General features: G+C 36.0%; 1 protein-coding gene across 8 annotated transcripts in view; it reads left to right on the top strand.

The window, feature by feature from the left end:
- Positions 1–8,239: 8,239 nt before the first annotated feature.
- KCNC2 (potassium voltage-gated channel subfamily C member 2) overlaps positions 8,240–16,931 on the top strand; it is an 84,551-nt gene continuing 75,859 nt past the window's right edge. For 7 of the 8 annotated variants that reach the window (XR_014175788.1, XR_014175789.1, XR_014175790.1 and 4 more), the window contains exons 1-2: positions 8,240–8,596; positions 9,607–10,360. Coding sequence is in view for 5 of the 8 variants with exons in the window: in XM_081958373.1 (XP_081814499.1) it covers positions 9,626–10,360 (735 nt within the window). In the remaining 3 variants the exon portion in view is untranslated. Of the gene's footprint in view, positions 8,597–9,220; positions 9,248–9,606; positions 10,361–16,931 lie in introns of those variants that run through there. The other variant, XM_081958372.1, reaches the window with a different exon arrangement.

The following is a 16,931-nucleotide window of genomic DNA, read 5'->3' on the forward strand; positions in this document are numbered from 1 at the left end:
CAAATGGTTAGACATACTTGCAGGGATGCTGTTTTCCATGCCCTCTAATTCTTCCTCTGCGTACCACTGAGCAGCTTCTCGGGAAAGTGTGAAAAAGCTGGAATTCAATGTATAGCATTTCATGATTGCACTGTTGGGACAGGACATATCTTTGTGGAATGAGGAAGGGAAAGCCTATAGCTTCTTGTTTCCTTTGCTCCTTGTAAATGCCCCATTTGACCAATGCTGGCACGATAAGAGAAATTACAGTACAGCAGGAAGCAAATTGGGCTGAAAAGAAATAGATTCCTTCATTTGGGAAGCTGGAGAGAGCTGAAAGCTCCTCAATCCCATAGAGCAGTAAAGCTGAACAAAACTGAAAGTTAAGTTGCTGAACAGCCAGCAATAAGAGTTGTACACACAGAGAGAATTGGAGAGCGTGGAAAACAGCACCCCTGCAAATACTATCTGCACCTGCAGCAGCAAGAGAAGCAGTAAGGAAAAAACAGTGCCAAGGATATGTGGAAGCCTAGCAGTAGTAGAGCAGTAAGATCAAGGATGGATTAGAGGTAGAATGCCTCTAGAAAGGTCAGCTTTTGATGGGACTTGGTGGGAAAGACTAGGTCAGCCTGAGATGCTTTTGAAGGAAGCCTAAAGAGGTATGTTGGGTTGTGGCAAAGAGGTAAGGCCAAGTGGCAAACCAGTGCCAGCATCACATGATTTACTAAAGATGCCACAGAAGTAGTGACTAAGCAAAGACATCTAGCAGTAAGCAAATGTTAGCTATAAGCCAAGCTAAATTGGTTTGGATGGCTATCCAAAAAAGGGCAGAGTGAGGTAACAAGTCACACTTTGTGGAATCCCTCAAAGTTCTCATTAGGCTCAGAATACCAAGTGGATAGCAAGATGATGCAAGAACTCCTAAAAGGACATCTGTAGAGAGTGATTCCATTACTAGCTCTCAGATTTTTTTTTTGTTCATTTCTTGCCTTTTTTTTGCCAAAAACTTTTTTATTTATTTTTAATTTTCAAAACAAACATAAAAATCCTCCTTCTTTACATCCTGTAGAAAGTGTATCAGTTGGTTACAAACGTTTTTTGTACATCTCTTCTACCATCATCAAGTATAATTCATATTAACTCTAGTATCTTAACTCAAACGTTTATACATATTGCCATCATCATACCTCCACTTTTATTTGACTATCATTGTTTAAATGTCCATCATAAAATATAGCAAAATTTAATACATAACCACATACTGGCATTTCATTTACTTATTTATAAAATCCTCCATTAATATTAAATCCTTATAGCCTATTCTAGCTAAACATCCATAATATTTAATAACAAAGTTTTCTAATCCTCCTTTCCAAATCACCGTTTACAATTTACATACAATTTCCTTATAATATACCCATATATATATATATAATTATTATCCTTTCTTTATTTGGCTATATTCTATGTTACAACATTTCCCCCCTAATAATCAAAACTTAACTGTGTCTAAATAAAGTTCTCTTTTTTATTGTTATTATTATTATTATTGACCTTTATATATAATCTCAGGTATCATTCAATATTCATATCCAATTATTGCTTATCATAACACTACACATTGTATACAGTATTATTATTATTATCAATTTTTTATTTAACTATACCTATTATCACTAGAGTTTCACTAGGTTTAGCTAGTAGTTTTAAATTATACTCTTCCATCTATCAACCTGTATTTTTCCAATAACAAAACAATCTTATATCCTCTGCCATTTGTGATATCAATCTTCTAAGCTTCTTCTTAATCAGCTTTGTATGAACTAGTCCTAGCAACTCCTTGCTTGTAAGATCTCTCATATAATCCTGATGCTCTCTTTCTGCTTCTTTATTCCACTTGTCTTTAGTTGTCAGCAGTGTTATCCATATTTTCGTTAATAAAGTTTCATAGTCCATAAATTCTTTACTTTCTTCTTCTTCTATGTCTTGCCCTTTGAAATAGGTTTCCTCTCCATTTATTTCCTCTTTCAGTATCCCATTCTTTGCATTTTCAAAAACAAACCAATTACCATAAATGTCAGCAAGTTTAATCGCTTTATATTCATTTTCCACTTCTATTCTTTAAATTTTAATCCCCTCATTTTGCATTTGGTGAACATCATCAAATTTTCGATCCAAAAGTTCCAGTTTTTGTTCAGTCCTCTCATATGTACTTGTTAATTTTAGTAAGTCTGAAAATATTGTCTGCAGGCTTACAATCTCTCCATTTTCCTGATACTCCGCCATCTTAAACAAAGTGCTCTCGCTTGGAAGGTTTTTTTTAAAGTTAAAACATGGATTCACAAAACTGTTTTTCCTCTCCTCTCTGGTTGAAAACACGCTTACCCCTATCACTCTGCAACAAGCTGTCAAAACAAACCACGAAGAAAGGGAATAGTTCCACTTGAATACACAAGCTCCAATCAACAAAACATCCCGGCACGTAGCACTTTTAAAATATTTCTTTTTTTAATATCTGTTTATATTTCAAATTAGAAAAAGAGGCCTAGTCTTTAAATGAATTAAAAAATAATAATACTCACAGTGATGAAAGAGGAAAGCTTTGGTCTATGAATCACTGAGAGTCACAGAAAAAAATAATAGAAACAGAAGATCCATCCATTTTAAAAAGCTTGTAAAGGTTTCATCCATGAAGATAGCATATAAAAAATGGGATATCCACTGTCCAGAACCGTTGCAAGATTAATTTTGCCGCTTGATTCTTCTATTCTTCAATTTAAATCAATTTTTAAGTTTTTATAGGCAATCTCTCTTTTAAAACAATGAAGATTCCTTACTAGCTGGAAACACTTTCACTTTCCATTCCTTCCATTTTGGAGCCGCCCCGACTTCATCAGCCTTGGCTGGATTTTTTGTCACCGGCTTGAAGAAATTTCTCTTGCCTCTTTCGGGGATTTTGCGATATCCCCGAGTTCAGCAAGACGTATTCTTCCTGTTCACTGTCTCTACAGGACAGTTTAGATCCGTTTGGACCCCCCCCCCAGTGGCAAAAGTGTCAATTGCGATCTCAGAGCATTGAGACCACACATCGTGTCATCGCGACTTTGGCCCCGCCTCACCTTTCTTTTTTTTTAAATCTTCCATCCAACTTCTGGGTCATCCTCTGGGCCCAACTGCTTTTCAAAAATATTCTGGCTGCAGACTATTGCCTACAGTCTTCCTTCAAGCTACATAAATTATGTTCCTGTCCAGTCCCACCTAGATTTGCTATAGAGATAAATAATACAGTACCGAATAAAGATAATTTGCACATATTCAAATATTTAGTTTAGTAGAGCAGACTGTGCCCATCTACTTTAAAAAGGTCTATTCAACTTAGTAGGTATGACTTATTAGGTATGACTTGCACATAAACTAAGTCAAAGGGCTTTTATCTCTTTGCAGTGTAACATCCATTTGAGATACTATATATTGACTTCCCAAATTTCCTGATTACGTATCATATATAATAAAAAAACCTCATCTTCTAGTTTTAATTTTGCTTATCCATTGTTAATAGCTATAGCATTTTGACATTGCAACTATTATTAACCGATCATTATTTTTCATTAATACATCCTTATTCTAATATATATGTGAATTTTCTTCTATTACTTTTGTTATAATATTCTTCAATGGGTTTTGTAGTTAACATTGAATAATATTGTTACTTAATATATAGTATGAACAGAAATAATATGCATGTGTTTTGTTCCCCTCTGAATTCTAGTTAAATTCTACAAATTGCATTTAGTTTTAGAAAATGTGCTATTCAATATGTAAATTTCAGAATTGTTTAGTATTGTTGTTACCCTTGTGGTTCAATACATTATTCATGTAAAGTACTAATAATTAAGTAAAATGTATATATGTATACATTTTATACTAAAATGTGTATAACTGATTAAAAGAGAAAAAAACATAAAACACTAAAGCCAAGAGTTAAGTACACATTTAAAATTACTAGTAAAACTCATTAAAAATTCTTACATAGAAAAACTTTATTCCAATTTTAGAAACTGTACCAACCTTGAAGTGTGGTAAACAATTTCTAGATGTCTATGGATATTCTCGGTCATCCAGGTCATGTTGTCTCAAAGGTGCTTTTTCAAGAGGCAACTGGTCTTTCTTTGTTTTTCCTTGAAGATGTCTCGCTTCATATCCAGGAGAACTGGAGAAGCTTCTTGGATGAGAAGTGAAACGTCTTCAAGGAGAAACAAAGAAAGTCCAGTTACCTTTTTAAAAGTAGCTTTGGGCAATTTCTAGATATATTTATCCATTTTGTCCTTTCATGAACGATACTTGTGGATGGTTGTTTTTGAAATCAATGTTTAAAAATAAGTATATATTTTAATTTAAGTAATTTTATTTTGTATCTCTTAATATTGTATTTTGTATGGAAGTGATATGAATGTGGATAACATGAAAAATAACAAAATAGCGTGGGTACATCACGTTTTAAAATTGTACTTACATATGATCATTAAATACATTAAACATATTTTTATTCATATTTTAGTTAACAAAACATGGTCATTTTTCCTTTTCTCAAGGTTATTTATTGTTGGATTTTTATTGCATTGAAAGCCTCATTACATAAAATGGCTATATGGATTTAAGAAAACTTGCAGGAAACTTTTCTTTTCCTTTTTCTTCCAGGAAGAATTCTATGCAATAGTGTTTAAATGCCTATGTTATTCTTTACTTTTGATAATGCAAGAATCTGTTTTTTCTCTCAAATGATACAGTTTTTTTTAAAGTGAAACTGGTAGTTTCTTTGTTCCTTCAAATATTTATGCAATTATAAACTACTTTCCATTAGTAATTTTCAGCAGATATGATTAAAGGTGTTGTGAATATGTTCATAAAATATATGCAAAATATTGTAATCTATATAGAGAAACAAAGTTAAAAAATATATTTGTCAATTTTTTAAATAATAAAAAACATGATTATGTCTATATGTCTTTCCTTCTTTATTTTGCAAAAATATATAGATCTTATTCTCAGAAATAATTCTAGACATCTTGCATGATAAAAGTTAGAAATGGTCCTTCACATTAAATAAAAAGTTACTTGTAAAAGTGCCCCTACCCCATCAAGTATATATAACCTAAAGCTTCCCAAGTGAATTACATTTCCCAACATAGCCATTTCAGAGATGCTATGAACCAACTTTTAGCAGTATCTGAAGGAACACAAATACCTCATTGGATCTAAATAGTAGATTTGCTCATTGATTAGAAACCAACAATTCATAATACACAAGAGAGACAGATTCAGAAAAAAAAATGCTTCTGGAATGGGCATTTCACTGAAAGAAAAGGCTTACAAGGGGGCAAAAGACTTGTCCTGCTTTCTGCTCTATGTGTGGACTAAAAGGAGACAGGGATACTGTATGTATCTGTTCCTATCCCTCTGTGCCATACCTTGTTGGGCTGCATGGCAAAGCCCGAAGGGTTCTGAATGATCTCAGACAACAACAATATCACATAAAGGGTTTTATTTTTCAACTGAACATAAGTAGAATTTATATGTTCAGTTTTAACTTACCACAGTCAGTCAGCTCTCAGTGGGTTATAATTTGTCATTTGTAATAAAAACACCCACAGTATATCATAGTAAACAGCTAAAAATCACAAAATGAAACAAAAAATATAAGTTCTTACAAGTATAAGCCAAAATGAGAAGTAAACAATTAAATGGTCGCTTTCAGATATCAAAAAACCTTCTTGAACAACTTGTATTTTAATTATTTCTTAAAACTTTATAAAGTAGGCTCTTCATAGTTCCCACCTACTGTGAGGAAATCCATGCCGAAATAGGCAGAAGTATAAATAAGGATCTAGCATGAATGGTCATATCTCCTTATAGTGTTCACATCCTTATATTTATTTTCTGAACAACTAGAATTGCTCCACAAGTGAAAATAAAAATGTTTAGACATTCAGCCTCATATATGACAATATGTAGCCGATCTAAATGTAGCCTTAACAGCACATATTTAATTAGTTCTCTCTGCACAATAACCATTGAAGTTCAAAAGAAATAAAGTGTAAATGTGAGCAGAATTGTTGGGCAGCCTACAAAATAATTCCACGTGCCACATATCAATTGCTTCAGTGAGCTTGTGCTTTCTTATATGTAGCATTTCTGTTCAGCAAAAACATGATGGATCAGAGGCCCTGGGAGAGATACGAGAAAGGGCAAGATGACACGACCCTTCTCACAGATACTGATAGTTACTGACATAATTCATAAGGATGCCTGAGAGCAAAAAAAAAAAAAAAAGAAAAAAGTTCTGCAATGTATCCTTGATGTTATCTTTCAGAGCAGGAGTGTTGAATAGATAGGTTTGATCTATCAGTTACCCATATGATATGAGTTTTGATTATTTTAAAAACAACAGCAGAAATTAAGGAGGTCTTTGGCTGTAATGGATTTTGCATGGCAGCATTGTGACTTCTATTCACTGTTGGTGTACAGTATCAAATAATTTCCTGAACTCTAAATGCTCCACATTTCTTTTCAAATGTTTGTTTTGCACTAGGCTTTTAGTTTTAAAACAATCATAAAAGAAAATCAAAGTGGACAATGAAGTGGACTATGAAGCTGAAAATATTAGGATAAGACATGTATGTAACATTAGGAAATGTTTATTGTGCTGGAGAAAAGTTATACATCATGTTTTGCCTTTTTATCTTCTTTTACTTACACTAATAAACATGGACATGTGTATATGTCTACTTTGTTTTAATATAATTTCACATACAGTTGAAGCAGAGACTATTACAAATTTATTTCATATTTTAATTTCTTTTTAAACATGAAAAACTGCTAAGCTGATTCTTCTAAACTATCTTTCAATAATATATGTTGCTGAATTCTCTGTAGTAGGAGTCTCATGTATTAATAATTCTTTATGGATTCTTCAGACTGGGGACTGTTTGTGTTTTTAAAAATATATTATGTTTTGATTTCTTGAGCACTAATAATAATGAAAGAAAAAACATAATATGCAAGAAAGAGTTTAATAAGTTTATCATTGCAAATATAATTCTGAAATCAATTATTAACAATAATTTTATTAAAAAAGAAGTTGATATAAAGAAACAAAAAAATTTCCCCTGGGCTGACTGGTTAATCCAAAAACATCTCATATAGTCACAGAATATGTTTCTAATAAAATAAAGCTGGAAGGAATGAACAACAAACACACATATAAATTTGATTTAAGCAATGCAAAGTTACGTGTGCTGCAAATACATCCCTAGACTTTATTGGGTGCAGGCAGTCTCTAGCCTCAGGGTTATTTGGGATGTTTCTCTCAGGGTCTCCTATGTATATTTTCACTATCCAGTGAAAATATACATTTCATTTGATATCTTGGAGATATCAGAGATTACAACCTGACCTCCTTCAGATTCCCTGAACCCTGCTCAAAAGAGGGAGATGATCATAAATGAATCATATTCCTTTTTTATGATTCAATATCCATTACTGAAAGATATTTAAAAATTATATTTGTGTGATGCAGTGATTTCTCTCTTCCATTTTCTGAAGGAGGTAGAAGCGTTCATCTTATTCTTCATTTCAAGGTACTTCTAAAGGATTTTGTAGAACTTTGGAACCATTAAGTGCATGCTACTATATTTGAATTCCTAAGTATTATGGTAGGGTTGTGTTGATCCAAGATATTTATTCACAGGGACAGCTAGAATATTCTAGAGAAATTATTTTGCATGATCAATGAGATAGAGAGGTAAAACTCGAAGCAGATACCTAAAGAAATATCATCATCATCATCATCATCACTTTCATGTTTCCTTCAGTGTTAAGGTGGTCAGTCATTGAATCTTTGAAACCATTAAATACTCTACCAAAGTATTCAGGTTCTCTGTGTTGTTCTCACCTGTAGCTAAGTGTCACTTTGCTGCTGCTATCAGATCAAATTAGATGCTCCTATTTTGGTGTAATAAGCATGTAAAGGGAAAAGAGTTAGAGCGTTTTTGTATCTTTTTAATTTTTGGAGGATTGTTTTTAATGATTGTCGCAATTACACTACCCCCCCCCCCCAAAAAAAAGAATTGCAAAAGGTCCCTGCCACGAACAGTAATCGCTGGAGAGTGGTGCTGAAAGGATAGCTCTCTCCCTCCGCGTCTCTTAAAAAGAGAAGCAAAGCGAGGAGCAGCTTTCTGATTCACCTTGGGAGTCATAGCAGGGGCCAGTTGAAGAGTCGCCTGCTTAAAGCAGCAGTAAGTCCTTCCTTTGCTGGGAGCCCATTATGTTGATACGCTTTCCACCCCCCATGTTTTTGTGGTGGTTTTTCTCTGCCTGATGCTAAAGCGTCTCATCTATTTTGCACAAGGACAGAAGATAGGTTTCCTAGCAGCAGGTGGGGGTTGCTTTTATTGCGTTCGGAGCTGGCAGTCAAGGGCGCTGGAATGGCCACCTGAAGATGGACGGAAAAGCCGCACAAGGAGGAATTCTTTGTTTGAAACGGACACACAAGGAGTCTGGAGGCAACTGAGAAAGGACAAAGAGCGTGAAGAAAAGCCTCTTTCTCTCCGTGATTAAGGTATTTGGATGGATTTGAAAATAAGGGGGGAGGGGAGTGACCATCACAAGATGTTTCTGTTAAACAATTGACAAATAAAATCTAGTGTTGGGGATAGGAATGTGCTGGTAAGGTTACATTGGTTCTATTTAGGGTGTGCCCACAGAACGACTTGCTGGGGAGGGGCGTAAAGACTGTTTTTGTCACCAGTCAAGCTCTGGTATTTTCCACCTGGAGGTAGTCTTTTAAAATTAGAAGATGAACAGATGACACCTTTGAGTTTAGGCAACTTGATCTCAAGAATTCCAAAGAGGAAATATGAGCAAGGTTGACCAAGCTGACGGCTGCTAAAGCGAAACAGCGTTTTAGCTCTGACTGTATTGGAATGGGCGGGCGGGTGCACGTTTATAGGAAGAGTCCAGACCATCATTGGAACAGGAAGGAGGGGAGGAGACAGGGATGAGGGAAAGAAGCCACCTGATAATAAGCTAAATAAGGATGCTTTTGCAGGAGTGTGAGGACTCTGCGCTGAATTTTGCTCAGGACAATAGCTATTAGGAGTGCCAGGTTTGTTCCTGAGTTATAGAGTAACTTTCTCGCTGCTGAGGTCCAATGACCTGCCTGCTATCCCCACTTTGGAAAGAACTTTGAAGGAGCAAATTAGGAGATGCGGTAAGGGATTGATTTTGCTCAAGGATAAGAGTGTGGAACGGAAAAATAAGGGAAAGGAAGATTCCAGAGTGGGACGATTTCACTGTGGGTACAAGCAGGAGCCGGATTCCAAAGGAGGTGTCTAAGTTGGAAAGAAGACTCCCAGTGCTATGGCTCTGAGATTGTTCTTGTCCCCGGGTGTTGGCCCTTCCTTTAAGACCCGTCCCTTTCCCCATAGGGACGCCCTGGGGGGAGGCTCCTTTCTCCCCCGGCACCCGGCTGGATTCCTTGGTACTTAGTATTCTGTTGTCTTTTCCACAGGCGGCCTTAAAATAAGCGCCTTGCACATTGCCTGTCTCTTCTCTCTTTCTCGCCCGCAGTCATGTCTGAGTCACAGAGATGGGGAAGCTCGAAGATAACGAGAGGGTGATCCTCAACGTCGGGGGCACCAGGCACGAGACCTACCGGAGCACCCTGAAAACGCTGCCGGGCACCCGGCTGGCTCTGCTCGCCTGCCAGTCCCAAGGCGACTCCCCTGGCGGCGGAGAGGAGCACTACCAGCCACCGCTTCTGCCCGCCCCCAACCCGCCCCCCAACCCTGGAGGCGGCGGCGGCAGCGGCCCCCTGGATACTGTGGGCGGGAGCGGCTGGAGTTCGCGCGCCAATGGCGGCGGCGGCGTCGCACGTGGCGGCAGCGGCGCGTGCTGCGAATTCTTCTTCGACCGCCACCCGGGGGTCTTCGCCTACGTGCTCAACTACTACCGCACCGGGAAGTTGCACTGCCCCGCCGACGTGTGCGGGCCGCTCTTCGAGGAAGAGCTGGCTTTCTGGGGCATCGACGAGACCGACGTGGAGCCCTGCTGTTGGATGACCTACAGGCAGCACCGCGACGCTGAGGAGGCGCTGGATATCTTCGAGGCGCCCGACCTGATCACCGGCGAGCCACCTGGCGACCCAGACGACGACGAGTTAGCAGCCAAGCGCTTGGGCATCGAGGACGTGGGTGCTCTGGGCGCCTCCTCGTCTTCCTCTGCTAACGGGTCCCCTCTTGATGGAAACGGCGGCCGCTGGAAGAGGCTCCAACCGCGCATGTGGGCGCTCTTCGAGGACCCCTATTCTTCCCGCGCCGCCAGGGTAAGCGAGAAGAGCCGGGGAAGGAGGGAGAGCGCACCTAGACAGAGAGTAGGAAGCGCTCCTAATCTTTGAAAGGCCCCTGCTACACCATCCTACATGTGCTTTTTCAAAAGAATATCCTGAAGGAAATAGAGTTGCAACTTTTACTGTCTTTATTTTATATATCACCACCACAACCACCATAAAAAACACTTTAGTGTATCTTCCCCAGTGTGGTTTCTGCCCAAAATCTAGCCAGTTTGGGGAAGGCTGCCTTTCCCCTTCCCCCCATTAAGGCAGATCAAGGCTTATAATGGTGATTGGATGTTACATTGACACAGGTAAGTGTCTTGCCAGCATATATATCTCAGGTAAACAAGCTCTTGCCACGTACACTAGACTCATATATCTATGGCTATAGCAGCTGGAATAGTGATATACTAACATTACACAAAATAGGCCTGAATGATGATGGTGCTCCAGGGAGGTTATGCACATTATTTGGTATCCAGATGTTGCATAATACCTGCCCTGTTGTAGTAAGTGAGTATGAAATTAGAAGGCATACCTGTCATACAAAGGGAGAGTAACTCATGGTCCCATTCCCATTGAAGGCTAACCATCATTAAGTACATTGCACAGAAGTCCAAATTCTTACATCTGAATATTTGTCATGATTATTTCTCCAATAGCTCAGATTGGCATATGCTTGTGAAATTATTTTGTATGAATAGATCACCTGTCCAATTTTTTTAAAAAATGATGACAGTTGTTAGATGTAGGAATATGTTGATATCTGGATTTCTTTTGTGTGTGAAAGAGGTGGCACCTTATAAAGGAAATGACTTAGTTTTCTGGTATCCACAAAATCAGGTGTGTAAAAGAGAACACTGTTTATAAGAGATACTGTGGGAAAATAATAAAAACCGGCATGAAGCTATGTAATAGTTCACTTACTATGTATTTAAATAATAAAGTTGGGAAACTTCAGAAGAATCTATAGGCCTGTCCACTGAAGTAAGCCTAAGTGGAACAAAGTGTTAAGTGTGTAACAAGCAGTTCGAAAGCATGCAAATGGGAATAGATTAATAGGTATTATTTTGGTGGGAAAGTAACAGAGTTCCATATGCCTTTGGTTGTCTTCGGACAACACTTGCTCCCTTGGCCAAGAAACAGAGAGTCAGGCACAACTGGACAGGGAAGCCTTTACCTTTACTGCAACAAAACATTTGATCCTCAGTAGAATACCTTATACTAGGAATAAGTTCCAGCAAAAAGGAATGAGTTACATTTACACAGAATTGATCTGAAATCCTGTAGAATAGCTATGTCAGTAAAGTAGAACAGAATGGGTAGCTTATACCTTATAGACCTGCGCTTATAACTGGCTAGCACACTTTTGAATAAACATTCAATGATAAAAATGCAAATATACCAAATAAACTAACAGTCAAATTATTAATCACAATAAAGTGGCAAGAGTTTTCCTGAATTGTTTGAAATAAGTACTTCCTCATCTAAAACGATCCACAGAAAGCTAGAGAAACATTCAGTATTATCCTTTGCCCATAAGCTGGATCTTGGTGTGACAATATTTGTTTGTTCAGATGCATTAAAGTGTTGAATCCAGATGTGTAGTGTGAAAATAATAATCACTGTTTTAGATTATTTAATGGATTAAAACTTTCATGGAAAGAAAATGCTACCTCTATCTAGAGATATATTAAGAGGCAGTTTATTTTGAATATTAATTATTGAGGTGCAAATGACAATGGAGGATTTTTCTAGGAACAAGAAATCAAAAGAATATGAGTATTGAACATTAGTTTATATTAATTCAATTTCAGAAAGTGTTGCACAGAGGAAAAATGAAATAAAACAAAAATGTGGCCATTTATGTATTAAAAGACATATTAACATTGAAAGGCTAACCCTTGCAGCTGATTGTTTAATGCATAAGCTGATATTAAAAGTTATAAAAGTCCCTGATAATGTTATAGCAGTTAAGCAGTTTTACTTAAATTACAAATTAGTTTTGTAATTAAACCAAAAAGTTAAACCAATTTCACTTCCACTTTATTGTCATAGTCAGTTAGGTAGTGTTATTTCTGAACTTCAACTGATATTTCTATTTTGTTCACTCTTTACTATAGTGTTCCAGTTGGAACTGTGAACTTTAGTACTTCATTTCTCTACTTGTAATGGAGAGATGGACTGTGGATGTATGTAAACTAACTGCCTATTGGAAAAGACCCTCACTGGGAAGGTTGTCTCAAGGGACAAGTGGTGTGGGTGGGAAAATGCCGTTTTAGTTATATTAAAAGCCACCACTTATATACCTTACCTATGGAATATCTCCAGTATTCCATAGGTAAGATAAATTTGTCCCAAGCTCACTTGTTCTAAGTGTAAGCAATAGGTGTATAAAAGAACTGCCGCAAGCTAGTCACCCATCTTCCACTTCATCTTAAGCTTTCCTTCAGGTAACCTGTTTATTCTTATCTATGGCTGCATACGACCAGCTAGCATATCCTACATATGAAAGGAACATCTATTTACATTGAGCTATTGACTTGGAGGCTGAGTAGAAGGGAGAATACTAAGAAATCTCAGTGGTTTCACTAAATCTCATCTCATCAATTGCTTGCTGCATTTTTCTGGTACTGTAAAATAATTTTCTTTCAAAAGTGTCTGAACTTCACTGTGGAGAGACAGGGTGTTGAACAATGGGGTCCCATTTTTCTCACATTGTGATGGCTGGTGACCTACTGTGGTGACCTAAGACAAAAGAGTTATAAAGTGTGTGTGTGTGTGTGTATATACATATGGACACATACACACACAAACACACAAACACACACATACGGTACATATATACATACATAACACAGACACTCGCCACTGCATGATATGAATAGAACCTGATTACTGAAGTATACTTTTCAAAAATACCACATATATATATATATATATATATATAAGAAATAGATATGTGTAGCTGTCAAGCTTGATATCTGGTGACTATATGGACACATCCATAGTTTTCTTGGAAATAATACAATTTAGGAACAATATAGAATCTATTCCCTTGACTTTTGAGAGGAATATTGTTCAGTTTTTGATCCTAGTCTACATTCTTAAAAATCCCAGGAAGTGCCCCCTCCAAAACTAATTTTAAGTCACAGGTATAAAGTCGACTATGTATTGTTATTTTCTGAGGTATATAGAATATAATAGCTAGGAAAGAATACCATAAAATGTTGCTATTAAATTATAGATAATTGTATTATGTCTATTAACATAAATAAAATAGTTCAACAATATTATGAGAAAGAATGACGCATACTTTTTTTTAAAAAATGCATATGAATCTCATTTAAAAGTGCACAATAATATAATTACTTAGAAGTTTGATAATTCCAATCAGCATTAGGTGTTGATTGAAGTGGGATTGTGCCTAATTTGAAGTAGACTTTTGAATGGGAGTTGCTCAGAATGGGCTGGAAGATGGGAAACTATATACATTTTAAAATAAATAAATACCATTCTTCTTTAATTGACAACTTCCAGAAATCCTGTCTCATGATTTCCACCATTTAAAGATTAAAAAATGTGAAAATTATTAAACCGGAAAGGGTTGGTTGATATAGTTCTTGCTCCTCCATGATAGAATGTTGAATTTCTTTATTCATTAGGAACTGTATTTTATAAATATGTTTTATAATATATAGATATATCCTTAAAAATTTAAAAAATATATCAGATGATTTCCATTCAATTTTCCTTACTGATATCCACGTCCTGTTTTCATATAACAACCTTTGTTTCTGCCTTGATTTAATTTCTAGATCCACAGAGATTCCTAATTAATATTAAATCTATTACATTCACTGGAGAATAAATAGTGAATTCAGAGGGATGTGGTTTTGAATAAGCAGATTTAGATTGCTATTTATATTGACATAAAAGATTTGTGAGATCCAGTTTAATGTATGGTTGTAGCACTAACTTAGAAACCTGGAAACTCATGGGGGACCATGCATTCTACTCCTGCCTAAGACACAAAACCAATTAGGTAATCTTCAGCCAGTTTCAGCCCTGGGGAGCAGGAAATGGCAAACCACTTTGAAAAACCTTGTCAAAAAATTGTATGTATTTGTCAGACTACTGCCAAATATCAACAATGACTTGCAGGGACACACAAAAAAGTTATATTGGGTGAGCCCTTGATTCACAAGATGATTTGTAATATAATTTCTATTACATGTAAAAAGAAAGGAACATGTGATTACAGTATATTAGAATGTCAGAATTTCCTTTTTTCCTGTTTTGAATATGGTATTGACCTTAAACTTTTTAAAAATTCTATGTAGCTACAGTTATCTATATCAGATCTCCTTCATTTAATCTATATGATTGTATTTTCTTTTCTAAAGCAATCACAAAGGGAATGAACGTCTTGAACCATATGAAATTCATTGACTAGTGCTATATTTGCCAGAGGCAGATGATGGTTCATGTGATCAGTGAGATTCACCTCAAACAGATTTGAGGCATGGAAGGTTTCTACAGTGAGAATGACTTTAAATAGTCATCAAGCAATACATTTCGACTGAACCTAGATAAAACAAATAATTAATCTCCATGCTTCATACCAAGTATTTAATATATTATTATTTTTCTTTAAAAAACACAATTGCAACTAACTACTTATAATGAATAGCAGAGTATTTTGGATCAGGAGTCTGAAGGTCAATGTTTGAAGGCAGTTGATCCTCATGGATTAACATTTGATTGGATGTGAGTGAAGAGTGAGCAATTGCTATAGAAAAAAGGAGGTCGGACTACCAATTTTAGGCTTCCCATGACTCATACTCTTGCTACATATTTATTAAAGATAATTGCTTTCATTTTGTAACAAAAGTAGTTTCTAATGGTGTCTTTTCTGTCCCAAACAACTTATTCTATGCCTTAGCTATAATTTGGAAGATTTTTTTAAATTTATGGCATCTTTATGAAACTGCAATGTTGAACATGTACATGGCATATATATTAAAAGCAGAAATTTAAAAACATAGCATTAAGCTAGCATTTTAAAAATAGATAATTCTGATTTTTTTATTGTATTAATTTCAGTTTGGCCAACTCAATTGTTTCAATTCCTTGATGATAGTAATTGCCATTTTTTTCATTTTTTGCAGCTGAACAAAATCTTTTCTGAAATGTGAAATCCAAAATTGTATGTATCATTCTTAGTGCTCTTGTACTACAGATTTACACAACAATATTACAATATTGATAATTTTGCTTTCAAATTCTTTTCTCTAATAAACACAAAACTAAATTTGCCTTTACCATAGTGATCATTTGTCACTTTCATGCACTTTGTCACTGTTTGAAAAGATCCTTTAAGAACTTTTTCATTGTAATCATTGGCTGCCTCACTTTTTATCCCTTTTGTTAAATTAGAGATTGAATAACAGAGAGCAAAGGATTATCTATATCAAGAAGTTCCTGCAATTGATATTGTAGTCTTATCTGGAAATTGGCACTTTTAGGTTCTGCCCCCAGAAATATCTCCAGATGCTTCTTGAAAGTTAAGGTACAATCTCTCCATGACAACTCATTCCTTTAATTCCTTGGTCCAGAAACCAAGGAATGGTTCCATGTAAAACAATGGTTCCATATAAATGAAATTCATCCTAACCCTCACAACTTCAATCAAGAATCAGTTGAAACCATGTCTAACCTTCCCAGCTTTTAATGTTAGAGAAATGCAGCTGAGTGTCATTAGACACTTCCTTGATTCACCTAAGTATAAGAAGAGTACAACCTTAGACTTACAAGAGTCTGTTATTATAGCCACCCTCAATAAAAGTAGTCTTAGTTTCTTGTGGAGTTGATTGTTGGTCTGATCTATTTGGTGGAGTAACCAACTTGCATCCCCTTAGTTGAATCCCAGTAAAATGATTCTATCAGGCAGGCCCAAGCTAATTAGCCCAAGCTAGTAATCCATATCTTTAAAAGACACTAGAAGCTTCATACTCAACAAGTTTTAAATAGTGATTACATATATTTTCTAGGAGAAAATGGTTTTGAAATTGTCCCTAGGAAATGAATTTGGGTACATTTATGTATTCATTTTTATATATTATGAAATACAAGTTTAATATACTTGTTTAGAAAAGAGTTTTATCAGCACTGACTATCATTTTTCAGTCACACTATTTGACAAGGACTATTCTTTAGAGTCTGGCATGAAAGGACTATTATTATATACAACAATGGGAATACAAAATATTTATTATGGGTCTTATTATGTTATATTCATATTTCCAAAGCTGGTATAAATTAAAGTTGAGGGATTCTTTTAACATTTTTGAAATAGCTTGAGAGAAAGCAATCAGAAGGCCAACTCTTTGTTGTTAGAGAGATGGAGAGAATGAGATTCCTTACTGCCCAGCATCTGCATTTTCCCTATCTTTGGCTCAACTGTCTAATGCTCCTCTTGTTGCCATGGAAACATATCAGCTTCTGGCTTGTTTTCATCAAAAATAGCACCCTTCTGCCATTTAAGTTGTAGAAAATATTT

This window comes from Natrix helvetica, assembly GCF_964273705.1.
Source record: "Natrix helvetica genome assembly, chromosome: 6".
NCBI classification, from domain to species: domain Eukaryota; kingdom Metazoa; phylum Chordata; class Lepidosauria; order Squamata; family Natricidae; genus Natrix; species Natrix helvetica.